The sequence below is a fragment of the Mobula hypostoma genome, chromosome 21 (assembly GCF_963921235.1).
Source record: "Mobula hypostoma chromosome 21, sMobHyp1.1, whole genome shotgun sequence".
Lineage (NCBI taxonomy): Eukaryota > Metazoa > Chordata > Chondrichthyes > Myliobatiformes > Myliobatidae > Mobula > Mobula hypostoma.
Genome location: NC_086117.1, coordinates 55,458,458 through 55,483,472, shown reverse-complemented (window position 1 = coordinate 55,483,472; position 25,015 = coordinate 55,458,458). Strand labels below are relative to the sequence as shown.

The 25,015-nt window shown below is 47.0% G+C and overlaps 1 protein-coding gene across 3 annotated transcripts; it reads left to right on the top strand.

Annotated features, from left to right (window-relative positions):
* Positions 1-148: 148 nt before the first annotated feature.
* On the top strand, positions 149-24,685 carry LOC134359703 (uncharacterized). Of its 3 annotated transcripts, none has more exons than XM_063073212.1 (5): positions 149-185; positions 5,212-5,344; positions 7,876-8,262; positions 21,774-22,014; positions 24,150-24,685. In XM_063073212.1, the coding sequence occupies exons 3-5, from the start codon at positions 7,899-7,901 to the stop codon at positions 24,397-24,399; spliced, it is 855 nt and encodes a 284-aa protein (XP_062929282.1). In that variant the 5' UTR covers positions 149-185; positions 5,212-5,344; positions 7,876-7,898; the 3' UTR covers positions 24,400-24,685. The 3 variants fall into 3 exon arrangements, with proteins under 3 accessions (XP_062929282.1, XP_062929280.1, XP_062929281.1); XM_063073211.1 differs by lacking the exon at positions 149-185 and adding an exon at positions 400-538; XM_063073210.1 differs by lacking the exon at positions 5,212-5,344 and having other exon boundaries at positions 159-538.
* Positions 24,686-25,015: the final 330 nt, after the last annotated feature.

Genomic DNA, 25,015 nt, shown 5'->3' with positions numbered 1-25,015 from the left:
AACCAATCAGCGACGTCCTCTACCCCACCACTCCATTGATAAATTGTAGTTCGGATCCCGCCCATTGGCTCTCTCCCCGGGTCCTAGTGCGCGTGCATTCTAATTTACCCTCTCCAGGTCCTAGTGCCCGTCGCATTGATCCGAGCTGGTGCCGGAGGGGCGCACACTGTCCATGGCTGCCCGGGGTAACTCGCTGGACAGGCTTGCAGCATCATTCGAACACGTAGTGGCCAATTGACACCCAACTTCATTACTTCATTAGTAACTTCAGGTGTAAATCAGTAGCGGTGTGAATTAAGCTGAGCTGGGTTGCAGGACACCAGTGTTGCCAGCAATGGTTCCATTGGGTTTCCCTGGTTTCCAGGTTCCAGATGTCGGCCCGTCACAATGGGCCGTTGTCCGGAGGTTGCGGGCCGCTCGGCCGAGGCTTCCGCCAGCGCACAGCACGGCCCAACATGGCTTACGGCTGAGACTCCCTGTAAGATGCACCTCTACCCCCGACTCTGGATCCTCACATTCCTCCTGCAAGCTGCTTCAGGTACAGGGTGCTCACAGCGGGGCTCCGGTGGAGAATGGAGACGTTGGGCCGAACGGCCTGTTGCCTCATTGTCATCCTGTACACTTTCTGTAGTGTTAGCTGTGGGATGTTGTTATCATAGCCAGGGGAGGTGGTGGGGACAAGCTCCCACCACCTATTAAATGCTCCTAATGGCGTGTGTCTCAAATGGCCGCTGACAACCGTTCAGCTCCTGGCCTTCACGTGTGGCTTAGCTTCTCAGCGCAGCGGAACCATTTCTGCTGACAGGAGAAGCGGCAAAGTCAGGTCACTGGCACCTTAAAACCAGTCTCTTCGGGCAGACGGGGCTCGTCAGCCGTGGTTGGCAGCTCATCTAGGAGAAGGAAAACTCTGATCTCAAACCTCTGCTGCCTTGCAGCTATGCCCACTCATGGGGAAGGCTTTGGGAGACAACCCCCGAGGGCAAATCCGGAGCTGGAGTCCCTAAGGCAGTCTTACATTGAGATCAACGCTAGCTGGCAACCCCGGTGCCAAACCGTATCGGTCTCTGTCGTTCCTCTGGGTTTATCAGCCGCGTGGAGAGGGCGAGCTTGCTGCATGGGTAACATCTTGCTCTCCATGTCCGACTGCCTTGGCTTGTGTATGCATCCTCGGTCAAAGAGAATTTAAGAGATGAGAGCTTCAATTGGAACTAGAGACATTTTCATTTTGCGGTTTGTTCAGCTAAAAAGGTCGAAGTGGAGCAGCTTCTCTGAGATCCGTGTTTTCCATCAGCCTTAATAAACCAGGAGCTCTCAGTTTCTCAGATATAATGTCTAACAGTCCAGCATCATCTTTCATAGTTGGTCAGATAGAACACGGAACAGTACAGGCCCTTCGGCCCACAATGTTGTGCTGAATTTTTAACCTACTCTAAAACCAATCCAAACATTCCTTCCCATATAGTCCTCTATTTTCTTTCATCCATGTACCTATCTAAAAATTTCTTAACTGTCCCTAATGCATCTGTCTCTACCACCACTCCTTGCAGAGCATTCCACACACTCACAACCACATGTAAAATAAAATTACCACTGTCATCCCCGCTATACTTTCCTCCAATCTCCTTGAAATTATGTCCTCTCGTTATTAGCCATTTCCACCCTGGGGAAAAGTCTCTGACTATCCATTTGATCTATGCCTCTTGTCATCCTCTCATCCTCCTTCACTCCAAAGAGGAAAGCCCTCGCTCACTCATGTGAGACATGCTCTTCGATCCAGGGAGCGTGCTGGTAAATCTCCTTTGCATGCTCTCTAAAGTTTCCACAATGTGGCGACCAGAACTGAGCGCAAAACTCCAAGTGTGGGTCTAACCAGAGTTTTATAGAGTCATAGGAAAGTACAACACAGAAACTGGCCCTTTGTCCCACCTAGTCTGTGCTCAACCATTTACACGGCCTACTCCCATCGACCTGCACCGGGACCATATGCTCCATACCCCTCCCATCCATGTGCCTATCCAAACTTCTCTTAAACATTGAAATCGAGCTCACATCCACCACTTGGGCTGGCAGCTTGTTCCACACTCTCACAGCCCTTGAGTGAAAAGTTTCCCTTCATGTTCCCCTTAAACATTTTACCCTCCACCCTTCACCCATGACCTCTAGTTGTAGTACAGTTCTGGTCTCCCCGCTATAGTAATGATGTTGAGGCTTTGGAGAGGGTGCAGAAGAGTATAAACTTGGGTTGTTTTCTCTGGACCAGCAAAGGCTGAGGGGAGATCTGACTGAGGTTTATAAGATTATGAGAGACAGAGATAGAGTAGACGGGGAGTAACTGTTTCCCCAGGGTTGAAATGTCTAATACCAGAGGGCAGGTATTGAAGGTGAGAGGGGGTAGGTTCAAGGGGGATGTGAGGAGTAAGTTTTTTACTCAGAGTGGTGGATGTCTGGAATGTGCTGCCTGATATGGTGGAAGAGGCAAATATATTAGAGGCTTTTAAGAGATGTTTGGATAGATACATGAATGTGAGGGAGATGGAGTGATATGGACATGGTGTAGGTAGGAGGGATTAGTGTTTAGGTGTTTTTGATTTGCTCTTTAGCTGGTCCAGCACAACATTATGGGCTGAATGGCCTGTTTCTGTCCTGTACTCTTCTCTGCTCCATGTTTGAGCAGTGCTTGTCAGTTATCATCTAAAGCCTGAACAGATATCCAGAACTTTGTGACCCAACCCAACTCAACTCAACCATCCAATCACACTCCAGATCTGGTCTCTCGTTCACCGACCTCCACAACTCACATTTGCCATTGACCCAGGATTAACAATCCTGGAGGAAACAGAATCTACAGTTTTGTTTTCTTTTTTCAGTTCGTGAGATGCGACAGGTGGTGGTGTGTGATAGTGGTGGGTGAGACACAAGAGTAGAGTTAGGCCTGTTTCTGTGCTGTGGTTGTCTATGACTCTAATGAGAATCAGGCCATTCACCCATCGAGTCTGCTCTGCCATTCCATCAAGGCTGACTTATCATCCCTCTCAACCCCATTCTTCTGCCTTCTCCCTGTAAACTTTCACCCCCTGACTAATCAAATACCTATCAACCTCCATTTTAAACATACCCAAAGACTTGCCCTCCACAACTGTCTGTGGCAATGAATTCCACAGATTCAACACCCTCTGGCTGAAGAAATTCCTTCCCCATCTCTGCCCCAAATGGATTTTCCTCTATTCCAGTGGTTCCCAAACAATTTTATGCCATGGACCCCTATCATTAACTGAGGGGTTCGTGGATCCCTGGTTGGGAACCCCCATCTCTATTCTGAGGCTGTGCCCTCTGGTCTTAGACTCCCCCCACTATAGGAAGCATCCTCTCCACATCCACTCTATCTAGGCCTCTCAATATTTGATAGGTTTCAGTGAGATCCCCCTCATTCGTCTAAACTCCAGTGAGTACAGGCCCAGAGCCATGAAATACTCCTCATACATTAACCCTTACATTCCCAGAATCACCCTTGTGAACCTTCTCTGGACTCTCTCCAATGCTGGCACATCTTTCCTGAGATAAGGGGCCCAAAACTGCTCACAGCACTCCGTGTGGCCTGAACAATACCTTATAAAACCTTAGCTGTCTGTGTCCTTATCCAAATGGATTTTCAAGGCCGTTGTAAGTGAAGAGGAACAAAGAGGCGTCTCATAGAGTTTAGACAGAGAAAAGGTGACATTCCCATTTTGGATGGAAAAATATGAAAATGATTGAATTGGTGAGAGGCATGTGGCCAAGTGGTTAAGGCATTAGACTAGCGATCTGAAGGTCGTGAGTTCGAGCCCCAGCCAAGGCAGTGTGTTGTGTCCCTGAGCAAGGCGCTTAATCACACATTGCTCTGCGACGACACTGGTGCCAAGCTGCATGGGTCCTACTGCCCTTCCCTTGGACAACATCAGTGGCGTGGGGAGGGGAGACTTGCAGCATGGGCAACTGCCGGTCTTCCATACAACCTTGCCCAGGCCTGCGCCCTGGAGAGTGAAGACTTTCCAGGCGCAGACCCATGGTCTCGCAAGATTAATGGTGAGAGGCAATAATGATGATAATGAAAAGAATTTTAAAGTTCGCCCCTTCCCAGGGTGAGAGCCAATCTTGGGTGGTGAGTGAGTGGTCAAGGTGTAAGTTAAGATATGGAAACCAGAGACATAGATGACTTCAGATAGTATTTGGTTACTGCATTCACTGGTGATAACTTCCAGCAGAAAAAGAACTGATTGTGGACTTCAGGAAGTGTAGGACAAGGGAACACACACCAGTCCTCATAGAGGGAGCAGAAGTGGAGAGAGTGAGCAACACACACAAAATGCTGGTGAACACCGCAGGCCAGGCAGCTTCTCTAGGAAGAGGTACAGTCGACGTTTCGGGCCAAGACCCTTCGTCAGGACTAACTGAAAGAAGGGATAGTAAGAGATTTGAAAGTGGGAGGGGGAGGGGGAGACCTGAAATGATAGGAGAAGACAGGAGGGGGAGGGATGGAGCCAAGAGCTGGGAAGTTGATTGGCAAAAGGGATACAAGGCTGGAGAAGGGGGAGTATCATAGGACGGGAGGCCTGGGGAGAAAGAAAGGGGGAGGGGAGCGCCAGAGGAAGATGGAGAACAGGCAAGGAGTTATTGTGAGAGGGAAAGAAAAAAAAAATTAGTGATAGGGTAAGAAGGGGAGGAGGGGCATTAATGGAAGTTAGAGAAGTTTCAGTTCCTGGGTGTCAGTATCACAGTGGAGAGCATTTTAACTGGCTGGATCACTGTCTGGTAAGGAGGGCGGGGGGCTGGAGGGCAACCACACAGGTTTGAGATAAGCTGCAGAGGGTTGTAAACTCAGTCAGCTCCTCCACAGGCACTGGCCTCCGTAGTATCCAGGACATCTTCAAGGGGTGATGTCTCAGAATGACAGCATCCATCACCCAGGACACCCTCTTCTCATTGCTACCATCAGGGAGGAGGTACAGAAGCCTGAAGACACACACTCAGTGATTCAAGAACAGCTTCTTCCCCTCTGCCATCCGATTTCTGAATGGAACATTGAACCCATGAACACCACCTCACTACTTTTTATTTCTATTTTTGCACTACATGTTTAATTTAACTATCTAATTATATATATATATTTACTGTAATTTGTGTTTTTTCTGTTGTTATATATTGCAATGTAATTTGACTTCATTCTGACTGAAGACGTTTGGATGAGAACATAGATCAGAGGGGTTAGAGGGATTTGGACCAAACTTGCGAAAGTGAGACTACCTTGGTGGACACTGCGGTCAAAATGGACGAGGAGGGCTCCCAGGTTGCGGTCAACATGGACGAGGTGAACTCCCAGGGTGTCTGTGTTTTTCTCTTTATTATAGTGAGGCTGGAGATATTAAGAAGGGAAATCATTAGAGTTATTGTTGACTGTAAGATCCAAAAATGTGCTGAACAGAGGCTATTCAGCCCATTTCACTGTGCTGTCTCCCTGAGATATCACTTAGAAACATAGAAAACCTACAGCACAATACAGGCCCTTTGGCCCACAATGCTTTGCCGAATATGTACTTACTTAGAAATTACCTAGGGTTACCCATAGCCTTCTATATTTCTAAGTTCCATGTACCTGTCCAGGAGTCTCTTAAAAGACCCTATTGTATCCACCTCCACCATCATCGCTGGCAGCCCATTCCACACACTCACCACTCTTTATGTAAAACACTTATCCCAATATCTCCTCTGTGCTTACTTCCAAACACCTTAAAACTGTGCCCTTTCATGTTAACCATTTCAGCCCTGGGAAAAAGCCTCTGACTATCCACACGATCAACGCCTCTCATCACCTTATACACCTCTATCAGGTCACCTCTCATCCTCCGTCGCTCCAAGGAGAAAAGGCCGAGTTCACTCAACCTATTCTCACTGCGCTGATATTCACGGGGAATCCTGTGAACGCCAGCCATCCTGAGACTCAGGTCATCTTTCACCCACCTAGGCTGTGATTTGAGCTTCTTTACGGGATTGTGGATGGTATTAATCCATTATTTCTTCAGAATCCTGGCGATCCTTCCAGAAACCGTGGAAATGTAGGGAAGGCAGGCGGTAGTAATGGGTCCCCCTTCATTGTTAGGTTTCCTGGTTTTTCCGTCAGGCCTTTTAAGGGTCCGATAGATTTCCTCCACCTTGTAGCCATCCTGTAGGATCGTCATACATAATTGTCTTATATCCTTGTGGAGTCTGTCTGGGTCCGAGATAGTTTTCGTAGGGCTAATCAAAGTAGAAAGAACCACTGTAGGTTGGGAGGCTGTTATTGTTGAGGTATAAGTCCGTGCGAGTGGGTTTCTGATAGACGTCATGTCCAAGGCTACCGTCCAGTTTCTGTCGTATTAGAATGTCCAGGAAGGGGAGGCAACCTTTCTTCTCCATCTCCATCGTACACTGCATGTTTGGATTTATATTATTCTGATAGTCGTGGAACTGTTGGAGTGCCTGGAGTCCGTGAGGCCACACTACAATGGTGCCATCGACGTATCTGAAGAAGCATTTGGGGTGAAAGGGCAACAAACTCAGAGCCCTCTCCTCAAAGTGTAGAAATTAGCAACAGCCATAACAGTAATCCCATGACCACTCCGTCTGCTTGTTCATAGTAGTTCCCCTTGCAGAGGAAGCACATTGCTGTAAGGGTGTGTTCTTAAAGGTCAGTGGTACCCTTGACCACAGGAGGACCAAGCTGTCCCTAATGGAGCTCTCGCGAACAGGGACACCACGTCGAAACTGACCATTATGTCACCGGGTTCAGCTGGTTGTTGGTTATTGTTTTTATGAAGCTAGTCGAATTCATGATGTGAGACTCACAGCCCCCAACAAAGGGAGACAGCATGGTCATTAAATGCTTAGTGAGGTAGTGAGTCAGAGAATCTATCCCACTGACGATAGGCCTCAGGGGAGATTCCTCCCTATGTATCTTAGGGAGCCCGTGAAGTCGTGGTCTACCAGCGTCTGAAGCTTCTCTGAAGATGCTTCCTCTCCCAGGGATGAGGTCTTGGGAGCTTGTGCTGGTGTTTCTGTGGCCTTGGGTTTTTATGGGATGGGGTTGCTAGCCCCCCGTCCAAACCTCCTTCTTTCACAGCCAGGCTTGGGACCGTCCACAGCAGAGTTACTGTTTGTGTTGGATCATCATTTTGCCTGTCACACTGCTGGTGTTTAGAGCAACAGTGAAGGGACACCATCTCTGTCTGTCCTACCATTGCACACAGATGCAGAAGATTCTTTCTGGGTAGCTTTCAACCTGATGGCATAAATACTAACTTCTCCTTCCAGTAAACAAATCCACCCCCCCCCACCTCCTCTAATCCCCACCCTGACCACCTGCCTATCATCTCCCTCTGGGTCCCCTCCTCCTTCCTGTTCTCCTATAGTTCACTCTCCTCTCCTCTCAGATTCCTTCCTCTCCAGCCCCTGACCTTTCCCACCCACCTTCTAACTATCCTCCTTCCCCTTCGCCCACCTTTTTGTTCTGGCATCTTCCCCCTTCACTCTCAGTCCTGATGAACGGTCTCAGCCCAAAACCTCTCCATAGATGCTGCCTGTCCTGCTGAGTTCCACCAACATTAATGTGTGTTACTCAGGATTCTTCATTGCCGTTTCTTTTGACCAGTCTGGGTTGTTAGCCCTGAGCTGAGCCCCCGAACCTGAAGGACCGGTGAACCACTCTTAGTCTGACCTCTACCCTTTGACCTGTTTGGCATGGGTGACCCAACCAAGAGCCAAAGCTCAAGTCCCTGATTCCAGCCGACATAGCTGTCCAGATTGTGGTCCCCTTGGAGGTTGTACTTGATCTCTAACTAATATTAATAATTCTTTTTTCATTAGCTTTAGAAATCGAAGACATCCAGATGCCAAAAACTAGGTTTGATGCCAATGAAGGTGACAGGCTCCTTGTCCCATGCTCCTTCAAAGCAGATGAAACTGTCCAGTCCAGCGACCTGCGACTCGAGTGGGGTGTCATCATGGAGCCCAGCGGTTCCTACCGACCCATCTACCGCGTGGTGGGGTCCGTGCTGGAGCCCATCACCGAGCCGAACCCGTACGAAGGCCGCGCTCAGATGTTCATCTCGCTTATTCCCAAGGGGAACTGCTCGCTGGTGCTGCAGCCCGTCCTGGCCAGAGACGCCGGGCAGTACGAGCTGAGGTTGTACTCCCAGGGCGAGATGACGGTGAACGGACAAAAAGTCGTGGTCGTTGTCCACAGTGGGAAAGGTGAGAGCTGATATGACCAAGCCCAACCACTGGGACACGGTATCGAATCCCAAAGGTCTATGTAATCAATTAAATTGTTTCCATGTTCTCGCTTTCAATATTTTTATCAAAATTATATAAATTGCATAAATACAAATACAAAATTCATAAGGGTACAAGTAAGTTATACAAATTACATTACATTTAAATCACAGTATCCCATATTCCAAATCAATCATGTAGAAAAAAAAGATTGAATTATGAAATGAAATAAAATAAAATAATTGGTTAAATAAAAGAGGGAAAAAAGAAAAACCTTACCATATAATATTATAATAATAATGGCTCAGATCCATACTTTAATAACAGTTCAGAGATGATGAAAATAACTCAGAAAGGGTCCCCATAACATTAGAAAATCATGTTTAGAATCAGAAATCGAACAACGAATCTTCTCTAGATCAAGGCACAACGTAACATCAGAAAGCCATTGAACATGAGTGGGCAGGGGCGGCCTCCTTTCACTTGAGCAAGGTCACCCTCCTGGCCATAAGAGACATAAAGGCCAATACCCGCAAATTAGATGGCTTCAGTATTGTAGCACTACCCTCAACAATACCAAACATGGCTGTCAAGGGATTGGGTTTAAAACTAACATTGAAAAGTACAGAAAATGTTTGAAATACATCTTTCCAAAATTTTTCAAGGCTCGGACAAGTCCAAAGCATTGTAATAAAGAATGACGAGCACATAATGATGAAGAATTAATCAATTTTAAAATAATCTTCCAGCTCTCTTCAGATATGAAAATCTGTAAATCCTTTTCTCAGTCTCCTTTAATTTTATCTAAAGGAGCCTTTTTCAGTCCTAACAGCAGACTGTAAATGTAAGATATTGAACCGTTGTCAAAGGGTTTCAGATTAAAAATTGTATCTATTATATTCTTATCTGGACTTGTAGGAAACGTATGTAATTGAGATCTTAAAAAAATCTCTGATCTGTAAGTATTGAAAAAAGTGGGCATTGGAAAGGTTAAATTTCGTTGAAAGTTACACAAAAGAAGAGCGATTCCCTCCATCAAACAAATCCTGAAATCATTTAATACCCAATCTATCCCATTCTTTAAATGATATGTCAATTAAAGATGGTTTAAAAAAAATTAGAAAAGATGGGACTTGAGAGGGAGAATCTCAATAAACCAAAATGTTTTCTAAACTTTAACCAAATCCTCAAAGTATGTTTGACCACCACACTGTCAGTTAGTTTAACGATAAAGGAAGCGAGGATCCAAGTAAAGAAATAATGGAAAATTTCATAACAGAGTTGACTTCCAAAGAAACCCATATAGGGCAATTCTCATGGTTAATGTAATATATCCAGAACGTAATATTTCGTATATTAACTGCCCAATAATATAACCTAAAATTGGGTAAGGCAAATCCTCCGTTCTGTTTGGTTTGTTGAAGGTGAGCTTTATTTAGTCAAGGTTTTTTATTCTTCCATATATAGGAAGAAAGAATTGAATCCAAAGAGTCAAAAAAAGATTTAGGAATAAAAATAGGCAGGGCTTAAAAAAGGTATATAAATTTAGGTAAGATATTCATTTTAATAGAATTAATTCAGCCAATCAGTGATAAAAAGAGAGGTGACCAATTAGAAAGTGTTTTTTTTAACATAATTCATTAAAGTTAAGAAGTTTTCCTTAACTAAAAATTTATATTTCTTAGTAATTGTTACTCCTAAATACGTAAATTGTTTTCTTAAAATTTTAAAAGGAAGGTTAATATCAGTTGGTATTAAATTGTTTAAAGGAAATAGTTCACTTTTACGTAAATTTAATTTATATCCTGAGAACTGACTAAAATTAGTCAGTAAACAGAACACAGATGGTAAAGAGGTTGTAACATTAGATATAAAAAACAATAAGTCATCAGCATAGAGCGACACTTCATGACTAGTACCTCTCCTTAAAATACCAGTGATCTCTTTAGACTCTCGAAAAGCAATTGCTAAGGGTTCTAATACCAAACCAAGAAGCAGAGGGCTCAAAGGACAACCTTGTCTCGTCTCACGTTGGAGTTTAAAGGGATTAAAATTCTGAAAATTAGTAAGAACCTGAGCGGAGGGAGATAAATAAAGTAATTTAATCCAATGAATAAAATTAGGTCCAAAATTAAAATTTTTCTAAAGACGTAAATAGATAATTCCAGTCAACTCTGTCAAAGCCCTTCTCCACATCCAATGATATCACACATTCCGATATTTCCTTGGATGGAGAATGCATAACATTTAACAAACAGCATATATTAAAATGGGAATATAGATTTTTAATAAATCCTGTCTGATCATCTGAAATTATAGAAGATATAATATCTTCAAGTCTGCGAGCCAACACTTTAGATAAAATTTTAGTATCAAAATTGAGAAAAGAGATAGGTCTATATGAAGAACATTCAATGGGATTCTTATTCTTTTTGAGAATAAGTGAAATGGAAGCTTTGTAAAAAGACTGCGGTAAATCTATAAGGGTAGAACATAAGTGTGGTATAAGCAAGGAGGAAAAAACCTTATAAAACTCTCCAGAGAATCCATCGGGTCCTGGGGATTTCCCAGAATGCAATTCTCGAATAGCCTGAGCAATTTCCTCCTGGGAAATAGGTTGCTCTGGTTGCCTACGATCATTTGTTGAAAGATTAGGAATATTTAATTGATCTAAACAATTATTCATTGCAATATTATCCTTAACAGAGTCAGAACTGTACAATTTGGAATAAAATTCCCTAAAAGTGTCATTAATTTCAAAGTGGTCAGTTGTCATGTCCCCATTAATTTTACGTATTTCTTTAATTGGCCGCTTGGCTATAAATAGCTTCAGTTGATTACCCAGTACTGTAGCTTACCAGTTTTACCTCTGTGAATATAAAATTGACTTTTATCTTTTAAAAGCTGGCTTTCAACTGGATATGTTAAAAGAAAATTCCGATTTTTGCCGTTTAAGGAAGTCACTGATTGAATCCAAAGTGACTGGAGCTTCATTTTCTGTTTCCCTTTCTTTTGCAGAAGCTTTTATTTTTTTCCCAGCCATAGTAGAGCAGTGTTAAAGTATTATAATAAGGTTTCAAAAAAAAAAATTGGTAGGAGACAATAAAGTAAATAAGGTAGGAGCAATCTAAAACGATGTTACTCCATCAGCTGCCAACAGGGCTCTGTTTCCATGCACAAAGTCCAAAGTAAATTTATTATCAAGGTACAGATATGTCACCAGACTGTAACGTGCAAACACCGAGCTGCTGGCAGGAGTGATACCTCTCTCCCTCTCGTTAGTGAGACAGACAGAGAGCCTGTCTGAGATGTGAAAGTGTTGGGATGGACAGTATTTGACGGACCCTAGATCATGGTCTCTGGGGGATTTGCTATTGCTTACGTGAGAGGGGGGAGGGTTGATGGTTTTGTTGGAACAAGTGGGATTAGGAGGAGGGGGAGGGTTGATGGTTTTACTGGAACAAGTGGGATTAGGAGGAGGGAGGTTGATGGTTTTGCTGGAACAAGTGGGATTAGGAGGTGAGGGAGGGTTGATGGTTTTGCTGGAACAGGTGGGATTAGGAGGTGGGGGAAGGTTGATGGTTTTGCTGGAACAAGTGGGATTAGGAGGAGGGGGGTTGATGGTTTTGCTGGAACAAGTGGGATTAAGAGGAGGGGGAGGGTTGATGGTTTTGCTGGAACAAGTGGGATTAGGAGGTGGGGAAGGGTTGATGGTTTTGCTGGAACAAGTGGGATTAGGAGGTGGGGGAGGGTTGATGGTTTTGCTGGAACAGGTGGGATTAGGAGGAGGGAGGTTGATGGTTTTACTGGAACAGGTGGGATTAGGAGGTGAGGGAGGGTTGATGGTTTTGCTGGAACAGGTGGGATTAGGAGGAGGGAGGTTGATGGTTTTGCTGGAACAAGTGGGATTAGGAGGAGGGGGAGGGTTGATGGTTTTGCTGGAACAGGTGGGATTAGGAGGAGGGGGAGGGTTGATGGTTTTGCTGGAACAAGTGGGATTAGGAGGAGGGGGAGGGTTGATGGTTTCGTTGGAACAAGTGGGATTAGGAGGCGGGGAGGGTTGATGGTTTTGCTGGAACAAGTGGGATTAGGAGGAGGAAGAGGGTTGATGGTTTCGTTGGAACAAGTGGGATTAGGAGGTGGGGGAGGGTTGATGGTTTTGCTGGAACAAGTGGGATTAAGAGGAGGGGGAGGGTTGATGGTTTTGCTGGAACAAGTGGGATTAGGAGGTGGGGAAGGGTTGATGGTTTTGCTGGAACAAGTGGGATTAGGAGGTGGGGGAGGGTTGATGGTTTTGCTGGAACAGGTGGGATTAGGAGGAGGGAGGTTGATGGTTTTACTGGAACAGGTGGGATTAGGAGGTGAGGGAGGGTTGATGGTTTTGCTGGAACAGGTGGGATTAGGAGGAGGGAGGTTGATGGTTTTGCTGGAACAAGTGGGATTAGGAGGAGGGGGAGGGTTGATGGTTTTGCTGGAACAGGTGGGATTAGGAGGAGGGGGAGGGTTGATGGTTTTGCTGGAACAAGTGGGATTAGGAGGAGGGGGAGGGTTGATGGTTTCGTTGGAACAAGTGGGATTAGGAGGTGGGGGAGGGTTGATGGTTTTGCTGGAACAAGTGGGATTAGGAGGAGGAAGAGGGTTGATGGTTTCGTTGGAACAAGTGGGATTAGGAGGTGGGGGAGGGTTGATGGTTTTGCTGGAACAAGTGGGATTAGGAGGTGGGGGAGGGTTGATGGTTTTGATGGAACAGGTGGGATTAGGAGGAGGGAGGTTGATGGTTTTACTGGAACAGGTGGGATTAGGAGGTGAGGGAGGGTTGATGGTTTTGCTGGAACAGGTGGGATTAGGAGGAGGGAGGTTGATGGTTTTGCTGTAACAGGTGGGATTAGGAGGAGGGAGGTTGATGGTTTTGCTGGAACAAGTGGGATTAGGAGGAGGGGAGGGTTGATGGTTTTGCTGGAACAGGTGGGATTAGGAGGAGGGGGAGGGTTGATGGTTTTACTGGAACAAGTGAGATTAGGAGGAGGGGGAGGGTTGATGGTTTTGCTGGAACAGGTGGGATTAGGAGGAGGGGGAGGGTTGATGGTTTTGCTGGAACAAGTGGGATTAGGAGGAGGGGGAGGGTTGATGGTTTTGCTGGAACAGGTGGGATTAGGAGGTGGGGGAGGGTTGATAGTTTTGCTGGAACAGGTGGGATTAGGAGGAGGGTGAGGGTTGATGGTTTTACTGGAACAGGTGGGATTAGGAGGAGGGGGAGGGTTGATGGTTTTGCTGGAACAAGTGGGATTAGGAGGAGGGGGAGGGTTGATGGTTTTGCTGGAACAAGTGGGATTAGGAGGTGGGGGAGGGTTGATGGTTTTACTGGAACAAGTGGGATTAGGAGGAGGGGGAGGGTTGATGGTTTTGCTGGAACAGGTGGGATTAGGAGGTGGGGGAGGGTTGATGGTTTGATGGTTTTGCTGGAACAGGTGGGATTAGGAGGTGGGGGAGGGTTGATGGTTTTGCTGGAACAGGTGGGATTAGGAGGAGGGTGAGGGTTGATGGTTTTACTGGAACAGGTGGGATTAGGAGGAGGGGGAGGGTTGATGGTTTTGCTGGAACAGGTGGGATTAGGAGGAGGGGGAGGGTTGATGGTTTTGCTGGAACAGGTGGGATTAGGAGGAGGGTGAGGGTTGATGGTTCTGCTGGAACAAGTGGGATTAGGAGGAGGGGGAGGGTTGATGGTTTTGCTGGAACAGGTGGGATTAGGAGGAGGGAGGTTGATGGTTTTGCTGGAACAGGTGGGATTAGGAGGAGGGAGGTTGATGGTTTTGCTGGAACAAGTGGGATTAGGAGGAGGGGAGGGTTGATGGTTTTGCTGGAACAGGTGGGATTAGGAGGAGGGGGAGGGTTGATGGTTTTACTGGAACAAGTGAGATTAGGAGGAGGGGGAGGGTTGATGGTTTTGCTGGAACAGGTGGGATTAGGAGGAGGGGGAGGGTTGATGGTTTTGCTGGAACAAGTGGGATTAGGAGGAGGGGGAGGGTTGATGGTTTTGCTGGAACAGGTGGGATTAGGAGGTGGGGGAGGGTTGATAGTTTTGCTGGAACAGGTGGGATTAGGAGGAGGGTGAGGGTTGATGGTTTTACTGGAACAGGTGGGATTAGGAGGAGGGGGAGGGTTGATGGTTTTGCTGGAACAAGTGGGATTAGGAGGAGGGGGAGGGTTGATGGTTTTGCTGGAACAAGTGGGATTAGGAGGTGGGGGAGGGTTGATGGTTTTACTGGAACAAGTGGGATTAGGAGGAGGGGGAGGGTTGATGGTTTTGCTGGAACAGGTGGGATTAGGAGGTGGGGGAGGGTTGATGGTTTTGCTGGAACAGGTGGGATTAGGAGGAGGGTGAGGGTTGATGGTTTTACTGGAACAGGTGGGATTAGGAGGAGGGGGAGGGTTGATGGTTTTGCTGGAACAGGTGGGATTAGGAGGAGGGGGAGGGTTGATGGTTTTGCTGGAACAAGTGGGATTAGGAGGAGGGGGAGGGTTGATGGTTTTGCTGGAACAGGTGGGATTAGGAGGTGGGGGAGGGTTGATGGTTTTGCTGGAACAGGTGGGATTAGGAGGAGGGTGAGGGTTGATGGTTTTACTGGAACAGGTGGGATTAGGAGGAGGGGGAGGGTTGATGGTTTTGCTGGAACAGGTGGGATTAGGAGGAGGGGGAGGGTTGATGGTTTTGCTGGAACAAGTGGGATTAGGAGGAGGGGGAGGGTTGATGGTTTTGCTGGAACAAGTGGGATTAGGAGGTGGGGGAGGGTTGATGGTTTTACTGGAACAAGTGGGATTAGGAGGAGGGGGAGGGTTGATGGTTTTGCTGGAACAGGTGGGATTAGGAGGAGGGAGGTTGATGGTTTTACTGGAACAGGTGGGATTAGGAGGTGAGGGAGGGTTGATGGTTTTGCTGGAACAGGTGGGATTAGGAGGAGGGAGGTTGATGGTTTTGCTGGAACAAGTGGGATTAGGAGGAGGGGGAGGGTTGATGGTTTTGCTGGAACAGGTGGGATTAGGAGGAGGGGGAGGGTTGATGGTTTTGCTGGAACAAGTGGGATTAGGAGGAGGGGGAGGGTTGATGGTTTCGTTGGAACAAGTGGGATTAGGAGGTGGGGGAGGGTTGATGGTTTTGCTGGAACAAGTGGGATTAGGAGGAGGAAGAGGGTTGATGGTTTCGTTGGAACAAGTGGGATTAGGAGGTGGGGGAGGGTTGATGGTTTTGCTGGAACAAGTGGGATTAGGAGGTGGGGGAGGGTTGATGGTTTTGATGGAACAGGTGGGATTAGGAGGAGGGAGGTTGATGGTTTTACTGGAACAGGTGGGATTAGGAGGTGAGGGAGGGTTGATGGTTTTGCTGGAACAGGTGGGATTAGGAGGAGGGAGGTTGATGGTTTTGCTGGAACAGGTGGGATTAGGAGGAGGGAGGTTGATGGTTTTGCTGGAACAAGTGGGATTAGGAGGAGGGGAGGGTTGATGGTTTTGCTGGAACAGGTGGGATTAGGAGGAGGGGGAGGGTTGATGGTTTTACTGGAACAAGTGAGATTAGGAGGAGGGGGAGGGTTGATGGTTTTGCTGGAACAGGTGGGATTAGGAGGAGGGGGAGGGTTGATGGTTTTGCTGGAACAAGTGGGATTAGGAGGAGGGGGAGGGTTGATGGTTTTGCTGGAACAGGTGGGATTAGGAGGTGGGGGAGGGTTGATAGTTTTGCTGGAACAGGTGGTATTAGGAGGAGGGTGAGGGTTGATGGTTTTACTGGAACAGGTGGGATTAGGAGGAGGGGGAGGGTTGATGGTTTTGCTGGAACAAGTGGGATTAGGAGGAGGGGGAGGGTTGATGGTTTTGCTGGAACAAGTGGGATTAGGAGGTGGGGGAGGGTTGATGGTTTTACTGGAACAAGTGGGATTAGGAGGAGGGGGAGGGTTGATGGTTTTGCTGGAACAGGTGGGATTAGGAGGAGGGGGAGGGTTGATGGTTTTGCTGGAACAGGTGGGATTAGGAGGAGGGTGAGGGTTGATGGTTTTACTGGAACAGGTGGGATTAGGAGGAGGGGGAGGGTTGATGGTTTTGCTGGAACAGGTGGGATTAGGAGGAGGGGAGGGTTGATGGTTTTGCTGGAACAAGTGGGATTAGGAGGAGGGGGAGGGTTGATGGTTTTGCTGGAACAAGTGGGATTAGGAGGTGGGGGAGGGTTGATGGTTTTACTGGAACAAGTGGGATTAGGAGGAGGGGGAGGGTTGATGGTTTTGCTGGAACAGGTGGGATTAGGAGGAGGGAGGTTGATGGTTTTGCTGGAACAAGTGGGATTAGGAGGTGGGGGAGGGTTGATGGTTTTTCTGGAACAAGTGGGATTAGGAGGAGGGGGAGGGTTGATGGTTTTGCTGGAACAAGTGGGATTAGGAGGAGGGGAGGGTTGATGGTTTTGCTGGAACAAGTGGGATTAGGAGGTGGGGGAGGGTTGATGGTTTTACTGGAACAAGTGGGATTAGGAGGAGGGGGAGGGTTGATGGTTTTGCTGGAACAGGTGGGATTAGGAGGAGGGAGGTTGATGGTTTTGCTGGAACAAGTGGGATTAGGAGGAGGGGAGGGTTGATGGTTTTGCTGGAACAGGTGGGATTAGGAGGAGGAGGAGGGTTGATGGTTTTGCTGGAACAGGTGGGATTAGGAGGTGGGGGAGTGTTGATGGTTTTGTTGCTGCTTGTGTGTGACAGGGAGGAGGCTTTCGGGTTCTAATGCTTTTCTGTCATTCATTCTTTGTTTCTTTCTCTCGTTTCATGGATGTCTGTGAAGAGTAAGAATTTCAGGTTGTATACTGTATACATTCTCTGATATTAATTTGAACCATTGCGATTTATTATCTTGCAGGCATTCACACTAAATCCAAAGAAACAAGTAATAATAATAATAAATAAATATTGAGAATGTGAGGTGAAGTGTCTTTGAAAGTGAGTCCATAGGTTGTGGGAACAGTTCCATGAAGATGAGTGAAGTTATCCCCTCTGTTTCGAGAGCCTGGTGGTTGAGGGGTAATAACTGTTCCTGAAGTTGATGGTTGTGAGTCCTGATGGCAGCAGTGAGAAGAGAGCATGACTGGGTGGTGGGGGTCCCTGATTATGGATGCTGCTTTTCTGTGACAATGTGTCATGTAGATGTGCTCAATGGTGGGGAGGACTTTACCCTGATGGACTGGGCCGTATCCACTACTTTTTGTAGGATTTTTCATTCAAGGGCATTGGTGTGTCCATACCAGGCTGCAATGCAGCCAGTCAGTATACTCTCCACCACACATCTAGAGAAGTTTGTCCAAGTTTTAGATGTCATGCTGACTCTTTGCAAACTAAGTAACAATATCATTAGTCTGACAGAAGTATTCAAAATATCCTTAACCATGAGTGAGGTGCCAGAGGACAGGAGGGTAGCTAATGTTTCTCCTTAGTTCAAGAAAGTCTGTAAGAATCTGGGAAATTATAGGCCAGCAAGCCTGGCATCAGTTGTGGGTAAATTATTGGAAGGCATTCTAAGAGAGAAGAATACCATCAGTGGCCACTTTAATAGGTACACCTGGTTGTTAACACAAATAGCTAGTCAGCAAATCGGGTGGCAGCAACTCAATGCATAAAAGCACGCCGACATGGTCAAGAGGTTCAGTTATTCAAACCAAACATCAGGATAGGGAAGAAATGTGACTTTCACTGTGGAGTGATTGTTGGTGTCATAAAAGGTGGTTTGAGTATGTCAGAACTGTTGATGTCCTGGGAGTTTCATACACAACAGTCTCTAGAGTTTACAGACGACTAGTAAGCAGCAATTCTGTGGGTGAAAATGCCTTGTTAACGAGAGAGGTCAGAGGAGAATGGCCAGACTGGTTCAAGCTGACAGGAAGGCGACAGTAACTCTATAACCACATGTTACAACAGTGGTGTGCAGAAGAGCATCTCTGAATGTACAACATATCAAACATCGAAGTGGGTGGGCTACGGCAGCAGAAAGCCACGAACCTACACTCAGTGGCCACTTTATTAGGTACTGGAGTTAAACATCGAGTGTATGTTTCTTAGTGTAATTTATACTATGTGTTTACGTATTGACTTGTACTTACTCATTTAAGCCCATCACCCCTACTGGGTCACTGGCCATTGACAGTAGCTCACCAGACCCTCCGTCCTGGGCACAGCTTTCATGTTGTCTCCAGGTGGCATAGCAATTAGCGTGGCACTTGTACGGCTCGGGGTGTCAGGGTTCAGAGTTCAATCCCAGCATCCTCTGTGAGGAGTTTGTGCATCCTCCCAGTGACTGCGTGAGTTTCCTCCGGGTGCTCCGGTTTCCTCCCACAGTCCAAAGACGTATCAGTTGATCGGTTAATTGGTCATTGTAAACTGTCCTGTGATTGGGCTAGGGTTAAATCAGGGGTTGCTGGGATAGAGCGGCTCCGTGAGAGCCAGAAGAGCCTATTCCATGCTGTATTTCAAAATAAATAAATCCCACCTGCTGGACAGGCAACCTCCATCCTCCAACCTTCAATCCTGGCAGATCAAGAATCTGTAAACCCTTACCTTATAAATATACAAATTTTACCACAAAGATATTTAAATCTATCACTTCTGTTGACAGCTTGTTCCTCACTCACCCTGCTCTCTGAGTGAAGGAGTTCCCCTTAAACATTTCACCTTTCACCCTTGACCTCTAGTGTAAATCTCACCCAACTTGAGGGTTGCATTTACCATATCTATACCCTTCATAATCCTACAGTATATATTTCTTTAAGATCGCCCCTCATTCTCTCACACTCCAGAGAATAATTACCAAACCGACTGAGTTCTTCACTCAGAGGGTGGTGAGAGTGTGGAATGAGCTGCCGGTGGAAGTGGTGAATGTGGGTTCGATTGCAATGTTCAAGAGAGGTTTGGATAGGTACATGGATGGGAGGGGTATGGAGGGCTAAGGTCCGTGGGTGGGTGTAGAGACTAGGCCGAATAATACTTCAGCACAGACTAGATGGGCCAAAGGGCCTGTTTCTAAGCTGTAGGGTTCTATGACTCTATTCAACCTTTCCCTATGATTCAGGTCTTCAAAACCCAACAACATCTCTTTGTAAGTATTCTCTGCACTATTTAGAACATAGAGCATAGTACAGCACAGTGCAGGCCGTTTTGCCAAGGACTGTATTTGTCAACGTGGAGCAGAGAGTGAGTTTGTAAATCTGGCGGGAGCAAAGGATGTTGGAAGTGGGGAGGGTGGAATGCTGTGGGAGGGGTGTGGGGCAGGTGGCAGAGAAGGGGTGCCAAGGAGTGGGGGGGGGTGGCATGGGTGGTGTGGGTGCAGACTCACCCAGCCCTGAGACACCAGTCAAGGTCATTTGATTCCAAACAATTGGTTTATTGATCATTACAGAATGTCTCTCTGGTGCTTCCCACTCCCTCCCCTCTCCCTTCCCCTTTTCCCAACCATGATTCCCCTCTCCCTGTCTCCTTCCCACTCTCAGTCCACAATAGAGACCCAGATCAGAATCAGGTTTATCATCGCTCACATATGGCATGAAATTTGTTTTTCTTTTGCGGCAGCAGTACGGTGCAATACAGTATTGTGTAAAACTCTTAGTCTCTCTCTCTCTCCTCTCTCTCTATCTGTTTCTCTCTCCTCCCTCCTCTCTCTATCTATATATATATATGTGTGTGAGTGTGAGTGTGTGTGCCAAAGTACTGTACTTGTGACACTCCCCCCTTTCATTACAGTTGCCACCGATCACCCTAAAGCTCTGCCCCTATTTTAATCTTGGGTCCATGAACCCATGAATACCATCTCAGCATTTCAACATTCAAAGTAAGTTTACTATCAAAGTACATGTGTGTCACCACATACAACCCTGAGATTTGTTTTCCTGTGGGCATTCTCAGCAAATACAAAGAAGTACATTAGAATCAATGAAAAATTACACACACTGACAATCATGTGCAAATGAAGACAAACTGTGCAGATACAATCAATCAAACAATAAATAATTAAATAGAGAGAATGTGATTTGTGCTGTGAATTTAAACACCGGGCCAGGTAGACTGCAAAGATAAGGTGTCAGGACCAGAGGCGAGTGTTGAGACAGTCCTGCTCCACAATGTTTTACCCCTCTCTTCTGCACTGAGGGTGAGTCTGTAAGACTGCTCTGGCTTCCGTGTGCATTGTGTTTGCGACCTTCATGCTAATTTGCCCCACCGTATGATGAAGGCTTGGGCCTACTCCGGGCTCCGGGTCTATGGGCCTACTCCGGGCTCCGGGTCTATGGGCCTACCCCAGGCTCCAGGTCTATGGGCCTACCCCAGGCTCCAGGTCTATGGGCCTACCCTAGGCTCCAGGTCTATGGACCCACCCTGGGCTCCAGGTCTATGGGTCTGCTCCGGGCTCCAGGTCTATGGACCTACCCCGGGCTCCAGGTCTATGGGCCTACCCCGGGCTCCAGGTCTATGGGCCTACCCCGGGCTCCAGGTCTATGGGCCTACCCTGCACTCCAGGTCTATGGGCCTACCCTGGGCTCCAGGTCTATGGGCCTACTCCGGGCTCCAGGTCTATGGACCTACTCCGGGCTCCAGGTCTATGGACCTACTCCGGGCTCCAGGTCTATGGGCCTATCCCGGGCTCCAGGTCCAGGGGCTCAGTTTGGTTCAGAATGCTGTTGTTTACTTTTACTGTTTACAGATTTGTGTTTTTTTTTTCTTTCTCCGTGCATTGGTCTTTTTTAAAAAAAATTATGTTCTTTTAGGTTTCTTGCTTTGTGATTGCCTATAAGCTGATAATTCTCAAGGTTGTATAATTTATACAAATTTTGATAATAAAGTTACTTTGAATTTTGAACTTCAGATGTGTATTGCTCCCTTACGTACTCATTATTGCTTTATTCTTTCTTATTGTAAGGGGAGTGATATTTTTATCTCTGTCTCTGTGCTGCTGCTACAAAACAACAAATTTCACAATGAGTCAGTCATATTAAACTTAATTCTGAGTTTAGAAGAATGAGTGGGGGTGTGGTTCTCATTGAAACCTACCAAATGTTGAAAGGCCTTGACAGAGTGGATGTGGAAGGAATATTTCTTGTGGTTGGGGAGTCTAAGACCAGAGGACACAGCCTCAGGATAGAGGGGCATCTTTTTAGAACTGAGATGAGGAGGAATTTCTTTAACCAGAGGGTGGTGAATCCGTGGAATTTGTTGCCACAGACGGCCGTGGACACCGAGCCATTGGGTATGTTTAAAAGGGAGGTTGATCGGTTCTCCATTACCGTAGTACGGGTGTCAAAGGTTACGGGAGAAGGCAGGAGAATGGGGTTGAGAGGGATAATAAATCAGTCATGACAGAACATTGAGGTGCAGTAACCTCTATGAGCCGACCGGCTTAATTCTGCTCCCACGTCTCATGGTTTTATATTAAACCTGGTTGCAATACAACTGACAATAACCTCTCTCTCTTTGGTGATGTTGCAGCATCAGGTTCTCTGAAGGAAATGAAGACGGGAACAGCCTCTGTGAAGGACAGAACGTTGGAAGGGGTGAATCGGGATACCTGCAGAGAATTTTCCAACTTCGACAAGCACTTGGTGACTTTAACGAAAGGCATAAACTCGGTGTCTACACGGACAGGCGTGTCGACGCTGGGTCTGGAGATTGTCGCTGGAGTCGTGACCGGAATCCTCCTGGTGGGCACCGTGGCTGGTATCCTGTTCTGGTACGAAGGAGGAGGCCAGGTTCCAACCTGCTGCCTCCAAATCCTCTCTTCCTCCTTATCTATACATTTTTGTTTCGTAACTAGGTGACCTTTATTTACCACATGTACAGCGAAACATACAGTGAAACGTGTTGTTTGTGATGTTGTGCCGGGCGCTGCCCGCAAGTGTCGCCAGGTTTCCGGCGCCAACGTTGTATGCCTACAACTCAGTAATCCAAACCCGTATGTCTTTTTGGACTGTGGGAGGAAACCGGGGCACCCGGAGGAAACCCATGTGATCATGGAAAGAATGTATAAAATCCTTACAGACTGCAGTGGAACGAAACGCCGATCATTGGCGCAGTACAGCGTTACGCTGCCGAGCTATTATACTGTACCATGCCGATTAATTAAGCTTGAATTGTTCAGACTGAGCCTGGCCCCAGCCTGTAGTAAGTGCTGCCACATTTCTGGCACCAACAGAGCATGCCCACAGTTTACTAACCCTAACCCGTAAGTCTTTAGAATGTCTGAGGAAACTGGAGAGCCCGAAGGTGGTGCGCCCACGTGGTTGCGGGGAGAACATACGAACTCCTTACATACTGAACCCGGGTTCCTGGCGCTGTAATAGCATTACGCTAACCACTGCAGCCCCCACGATGGCGACAGATGTTGGAGGAAGCCCTCCCATGCCTTGGTCCTCCTGAGTGGTGGCTCTCCAGCTGGCTGACCCAAGAGATCCGCAAGTCACGAGAAGGTTCTCGAGAATGGTTCCAGGAACGAAAGGCTTAAGGTATGAGGAGCGTTTGGTGGCTCTGGTCTTGTACTCACTGGAGATTAGAAGAATGACGGAGGATCCCATTGAAACCTATCGAATATTGAAAGGCCAACGTAGAGTGGATATGGAGAGGATGTTTCCTATAATGGGGGAGTCTAGGACCAGAGGGCACAGCCTCAGAATAGAGAGGTGGCCATTTAGAATGGAGATCAGGAGGAATTTCTTCAGCCAGAGGGTGGTGAATCTGTGGAATTCATTGCCACAGATGTCTGTGGAGGCCAAGTCATTGGGTATATTTAAAGCATAGGTAGATAGATTCTTGATTAGTCAGGGCATCAAAGGCTATGCGGAGAAGGCATGAGATTGGCGATAAGCGGGGTAATAAATCAGCCACGATGGAATGGTAGAGCAGACTCGATGGGCTGAATGGCCTAATTCTGCTCCTATGTCTTACAGTCTTAATATAAACCTGATCCTGATCCTGATTTTCTTTGCATTTCTACATGAATCCAAGAACACCACCTCAATATTTTGTCCCCCTTTTTCACTAACTTATTTATTTTTTTACAAAGTATTGTAATTCATAGCAAGTTTTATGTCTTTGCACTGGGCTGCAAGAGTGGTGGGGTGGAGATACATTTCCACCATAGGAGGTGTAAGGTGCTCCTTCCCTCTGCTGGCCTCCGGGTCACCCTGGGGCAAGGTGTAGCACCTGCTTAGCCCCCCGTCCCCCCGATCAGGGTCAGGTGACCATGGGAGCAGGTGGTGACGGTCGTTTGAGCAGCTGGTGCAGATCACAAGTCCTGGTCATGTGACCACTGACACCAGGCAGACAATCTCTGAAGAGTATTGATAATGGCTGGGCTCACCCGTCTTGTAAAGACACTGCCCAGAAGAAGACAATGGCAAATCACTTCTGTAGAAAAGTGCCAAGAACAATCATGGTCATCCATGCCACGGCACATAATGATGATGTCATACGACATGGCACATGATGGTGATGCATAGTACTGCTGCCACAGAACTACAAATTTCATGGCACACCGTAGCGGTTAGCGTGGCCTATTACAGCTCCAGGCATCGGAGTTTGGAGTTCAATTCCCGCATCCTCTGTAAGGAGTCTGTACATCCTGCCTGTGAATGTGTGTGCATGGTTTCCTCCGGGTGTTCCGGTCTCCTCCCACAGTCCAAGGATGCAGCAGTTAGTAGGTTAACTGGTCATTGTAAATTGTCCTGGGATTAGGCTGATGTTAAATCAGGGATTGCTGGGTGGCGCAGTTTGAAGGGCCAGAAGGGCCAGAAGGCCCTGTTCTGTGCAGTGTCTCTAAATAAATAAATTGATTAGTGATAATGAAGCTGATTCTAATTCTGTTTGCAGTTGCTATTTATACAAGGGGCTGAAAGCTCTCAGGAAAGGAAAGTCAAGGCGCCAGAAGTGCAGGAAGTACTGTCGGAAATCGAAGCACCGCCATCCATGCACGGAGGATCCGGTCACCAGGGAAGAGGAGGTGTTTCAAGTGGAAACCCCGGAACCGACAATGTCAAGCTTGCCGGAGCAAGGCGAACATCAGAGAGCATCAGACACCAATTCAACGTTGTATGGATTCGACATGTTGCAAAGCAACTAGCGTCAGGCCTCCTGCCTGTAGGTGGCGCTGAGCCAGTCTGCCGTCATTGGTCATTTTCTGCAATGCTGTTGGTCTCCAGCAGATGGCGCTGCACTCCACACTTCTGTCTTTACCTCTTACCTTTCCCATAGCCGATCAGAAACTTCACCAAACTACTGTTTGGACTGTACACAGTTTTTAGAAAATTAAGTAAAAAGAGATGATTACAATAAACTATTTATTTAAAGTATGCTGTCTCACAGTCGGGTTTCTGTTGGAGATTCAGACAGAAAATGCTGGGGGATCTCAGCAGGTCAGGCAACACCTATGGAAATGAACAGTTGACATTTGGAGCCGAGATACTTCTTCAGGACTGGAACGGAGTGGGGAAGACGCCAGAATACAAAGATGGAGGGAGGAGGACGAGGAGAGGACAAGCTACAAGATAATAGGTGAAGCCAGGTGGGTGGGGGGGGTGGATGAAGTAAGAGGCTGGGGGGTGAAAGGTGGAAAAGGTAAATGTGCTGAGAAGAAGGAATCTGATTGGAGAGGAGGGTGGACCATGGGGGGAAGGGAGGTCATCGGGGCACCAGGGGGAGGTGATAGGCAGGTGAGGAGACGAGGTAAGAGCCAGAGT

Coding starts and splice junctions, on each gene's coding strand:
- LOC134359703 (XM_063073210.1), top strand. CDS start 388: ATGGGCCGTTGTCCGGAGGTTGCGGGCCGCTCGGCCGAGGCTTCCGCC. Junction 539..7,875: donor CCTCCTGCAAGCTGCTTCAG/GTACAGGGTGCT, acceptor TTTTTTCATTAG/CTTTAGAAATCGAAGACATC. Junction 8,263..21,773: donor CGTTGTCCACAGTGGGAAAG/GTGAGAGCTGAT, acceptor GTGATGTTGCAG/CATCAGGTTCTCTGAAGGAA.